Genomic DNA, 4,773 nt, shown 5'->3' on the forward strand with positions numbered 1-4,773 from the left:
AATATTAAATAATTTCGGCTGTTCCATTCATTAATTTGACGTCACCAGTATTCACTAATTTCAAGTGACTAATTTCAAGTTTTTAAATTAACTCAAAGCTATGACTAACAAAAAACAATTTAAATTAGGCAAAAATGAACAAAAAGAGGCGACAGTTTTTTTGGCCTCCAAATCGATAAATCTCCATCATTACACAAATTTGAGTACAAATTTAATTTTCCCCCAAAAACAAATCTATAAATCTGCCATCATTTGGCAGATTTTCACTAATCAAGTTCTGCTCCAAAAACTCAAAAACTCAAAAACTATGGTCATCAAAGACCTCTCTACCAAAGATAGGAACAAAATAGTGCAGTTTCTTCTTGCAAATTTGAAGAATGGCAAACCTAGATATGGTGCCATGAAGGAGGCTGCAGCCCTCTTCAACTCCTCCCAACGCACCGTCACTCGACTTTGGGCGGCTGCCAAGAAACAAAAGGAAAAAGGTGATGAAATATTTTTAACAAGCCACAAACCAGGTGCTGCAAGAAGGAAAAGAGTTAGCGTCGATATAGAGCTAATTCAAAGCCTAGAGCTACACAAAAGATCAACTATTAGACGACTTGCAGTGGGGATAAATAAAAGCAAAAGCACAGTTTGGAGGTGGGTAAACAAGGGGCTGATCAGAGCTCATTCAAGTGCTATTAAGCTGGATCTCATAGCCCCAAATAAGTTGATGCGACTGTGTTTTTCATTAGAGGCATTGGAATTTGATCGCATTATGTTGGCATTGAAGTTTAATGCTATGGACAACACCATTCACATAGATGAAAAGTGGTTCTACATCACAAAGGCAGCACATAGATTCTACCTAACACCGGCTGAGGGAGATCCTCACTGAACATGCAAGAGCAAGACTTTCATAAAAAAAGTAATGTTTGTGTGTGCCGTATGTAGGCCAATATTTTCAGATTCGGGTGAATGCCTATTTGATGGGAAGATTGGAATCTTCCCATTAATAGAACAAGTTCCTGCCAAGAGAAACAGCAAAAACAGACCAGTGGGCACTATGGAAATAAAGCCTATACAGTCCGTGACCAAAGAGGTGATGAAAGGGTGCTTCATAAACCAGATATGCAAACGACTTCAAATATGTGGACAATGTGGAAGTGCAATGTATTTTTTTGTTAAATGAAATTGAGACCGCTCTTTCATTCTTTTTGTTTTTAAAAACAGCTTCTACCAGCCATATTTGCGAAGTGGCCAAGATTTGCAAGTAAATTGATCTACATTCAGCAAGATAATGCGAAATCCCATATTCTGGACTCAGATCCTGATTTTAGAGCTGCTGCCACAGCTCATGGATTCGACATAAGAATAGTTCAACAGCCACCAAACAGTCCGGACACAAATGTGAACGACTTGGGATGGTTTAGAGTTATTCAAATCATACAAACTGAACATGCATGTTACAATTGTGATGATCTTGTGAAGGCAGTTGAAAATTCTTATGCACAATTGTCTCCTCAAACACTAAACAAGGTGTTTCTAAGTTTGCAATCATGTATGGTGGAGATAATGAAGCAGAAAGGGCATAATGCATACAAAATCCCACACATGGGGAAAGATGCATTAATGAGAGCAAATCAGCTGCCAAGAGATTTGGAAGTGTCAATGCGTTTGGTGGAAGAGTGCCTTAACTACTTGAAAGAAAATGCACCTATGCATTTGGTGCAAGAGCTTCTTGACAAGTTGGGATATCCCTTTCCACAGCAAGGGCTTCTAAATGACTTCCTACAGCTAGGAATTTAGGAAAAGTAGGTTTATTTTGTTAAAAACAGATGCCATTGATCAGTGGTCTGTTTTAGTTTGAAAGTCATTGACTACATTTTGTAAGGAAAAGGCTTTGAGTATTTGGATTGAATGAAAACCATGAATGCAGCCTATTTTGAATGAAAACCATGAATGCAGCCTATTGTTAATGATCAACACCAGATACAACATCACAAATGAAGGCACCGGGCGGCCCCAAACAATCACACACCAGATACAACATCATAAATGAAGGCACCAGGCGGCCCCAAACCATCACACACCAGATACAACATCATAAATGAAGGCACCAGGCGGCTCCAAACCATCACACACCAGATACAACTTCATAAATGATGGCACCGGGCGGCCGTAAACATATGAAATCAAAATCATAACCTCTAGTTTCAAAGAAATTCTCAGAAATTAGGCATATCTATTTTTCATCACAGAATTCTCACATAGCATTCATCATTTCAGCACAATATATACCATCAACAAACAATGCATGCTTAATCCCCACTGCAAGCACATTAAAAATCAGATAACAAACCACAAAAGAAAACTTCTCACCGAATACGGAAACATTTGCTTCAATATCTGGAATCTTGAAAGTTTCTTCTTCTTCACAGGATGTTCCTTCATCACAGGCTGCTCTGTCATCACAGGCTGCTCTATCGGTACAGGCTGCATCTCCGTCTCCGGGACTTGCGTCCAGCCACCGGAGTCCGCATCATCTAGCAAATCTGCTGGGCCGAACGGTCCAAGGGACTACGGTGACAAAGTGTCAGCCGCAATCAAACTAGAGAAATGGTCATCGGTCTCCGTCGACTCCGGCGGAGAAGGATAGGTCACCCGAGGTGGCGAAGAATATGGAGAGGCGGTGATAACTTCGCCTGCGACTGGGCAGCCATGGATCTGATGCTTTTTCGCAAGAAAAGCCGGATCGAACACCAGTCTCCGCCTCATCGATGGAGACTAAACGGTGGGATGTGCTTGCGGCAACAGGACGCCGCTCGGAGAGGCGACGAGCTCCGGTGAAGCCGGTGAGTCAACGGAGGCGGCAGGGCGAAAGAATGAGCCCTTGCTGCACAATCTCCGCCGAAACAACGGAGAATCGACGGAGGGAGGTGCGGCCAATAGGACGCCGCTCAGAGAGGCGACGGGCTCCGGCGACGCCTGCTCATCGGACCAAAATGTGTGTTTCTTCATCGCAGCGTATGAAACGGGCCGAAACGGACGGACACAGGCAATTAATCGGGGAACCAAGGGAGAAACCCCTAGATTCAGAGGGGTAATCGTCGTTCAATCGGCGATTCGACGGTGAGAGAGAGCCGAAGTGTGGCAGCTAGGGTTGGACCGATGAGAGAGAGAGAGACGAAGGGTTGCGGCTAGGTTGAAAAGAAATGATGCCAAAAAATAGGTTCAAGTAGGGTATAATTAGGGTTTATTTAGTGAGTTAATTAAGGTCTTTAATTAAGTCTAATTTTTCCTTATTTTGGAAAGTGGCCAACAATAATGAGACAGACAAAAAAGGAAATGTGGCCAACAATATTGGGACGGAGGGAGTAATATTTTTTTTTATCTTAGTGGACAATTTTTAATTTTACAATATGAAAGTGGCCATTTTAAAAATCCACTCTAGATTTGATGTTATTTTATTGCTTTTTATTATTTGTTTTTCTGCATGAGTAATTTTGAATTTTGAATTATCCATAATGAACAATCATAAAGAAAGAGTAAAATTTGAATTTTAGATATAATTTTTTTACAATCACCTTTCAAGTTACTTTTCATTTTTATTTTACTTTTTAAATTATGTTATGAATTGTTTGTTTTAGTTTCTTTATCAATAATGATGATGACTAAAATACTCATCAGCGTTGTACTTAACAATACAAGGACATTTCGCCTAAATTACTATTATCACGATTATAGAATTTACCAGCGCAGGTACGATCGGATATCTTAGACAAAAGAGTAAGAAATCCACCTAAGTAGATGGAGTGAAGAATGATTGCACAAAGGAGCTTTCCCGCGCAGCCAAGGTGCTTTTCCGCGCAGCCAAGTAGCTTTCCCGGGCAGCCGTGCAGCCAAGGTGCATTCCCGCACAGCCAAGTAACTTTCCCGCGCAGCCGAGAGGCTTACCTGCGCAACCGATGTATGATGATTCAGTTCCGAGATTAAGACTAGCATAGTGGGTTTTGGGCCTAATTGACTAAATGGGTGGGCCTTTAGAATTAGGGTTTAGTTGTAAACTATAAATAGCACATCTATTGAAAAACTGAAGGAGAGACATTCATTCTAACACTACACTTGTAACATGTAACTCTCTCGAAGTGTAGTGAAAAACCCAGAAGAACTTCCGTGGACGTAGGTCTTGATGACCGAACCACGTAAATATTGTGTCGTTTATTGCTTTATAGTTAGGTGATGCTTTATCAACTGGCGCCGTATGTGGGAAATGTTGGGCTAAGGCGTGAGAGTTAGTTAATGTGTTCTGCTCTTCCTGTTTCTTTTTACTTTCAGTGGAGATCTGTGGTGTATAAACATGTGGGAAAATCGAGCTAAGACGTTGATGTTCTTGATTCTCGGTATACAATTTTTATGTTATGGGATTCCGATGGGAGGTTGCTGCGTTTCATTGGAAAAAGTGGGGTTTTCGAAAAATATTCAGGGATTCTTCTCTTTACAAAAATAAGAAAAAAAGAAAGGGGAATCTGGGCTGATCGTGATTTCTAAGAAAGGGGGGCGAATTCCTGAAATAAAATTTCAATTCCTTAAATCTTGGCTCTGGGTTTATCAGATTTATTATCTCTATCAAAATTCTTGGGGGAAAATCATCACATTAAAGAGCATTTAAGTTCTTCCTTCAAACCGATCCCAAGCTCGGTCTCAAAGCTGCACCGCCCCTTGGGTGACGCTGTGCCATCGTTGCGTTCTCACACTGTTCGGAGCTCGTCCACCATCGTCGTGCATGTC

At 41.2% G+C, this 4,773-nt stretch overlaps 1 protein-coding gene across 1 annotated transcript; it reads left to right on the forward strand.

The window, feature by feature from the left end:
- Positions 1–307: 307 nt before the first annotated feature.
- LOC131008257 (uncharacterized) lies at positions 308–1,791 on the forward strand. Its single transcript, XM_057935146.1, has 3 exons — positions 308–816; positions 937–1,084; positions 1,216–1,791. The coding sequence occupies exons 1-3, from the start codon at positions 308–310 to the stop codon at positions 1,789–1,791; spliced, it is 1,233 nt and encodes a 410-aa protein (XP_057791129.1).
- The last annotated feature ends 2,982 nt before the right edge of the window (positions 1,792–4,773 follow it).

Source organism: Salvia miltiorrhiza, chromosome 2 (genome assembly GCF_028751815.1).
Source record: "Salvia miltiorrhiza cultivar Shanhuang (shh) chromosome 2, IMPLAD_Smil_shh, whole genome shotgun sequence".
In the NCBI taxonomy this organism is placed as follows: domain Eukaryota; kingdom Viridiplantae; phylum Streptophyta; class Magnoliopsida; order Lamiales; family Lamiaceae; genus Salvia; species Salvia miltiorrhiza.

Coding starts and splice junctions, on each gene's coding strand:
- LOC131008257 (XM_057935146.1), top strand. CDS start 308: ATGGTCATCAAAGACCTCTCTACCAAAGATAGGAACAAAATAGTGCAG. Junction 817..936: donor ATTCACATAGATGAAAAGTG/GTTCTACATCAC, acceptor TGCCGTATGTAG/GCCAATATTTTCAGATTCGG. Junction 1,085..1,215: donor TACAGTCCGTGACCAAAGAG/GTGATGAAAGGG, acceptor TTTTAAAAACAG/CTTCTACCAGCCATATTTGC.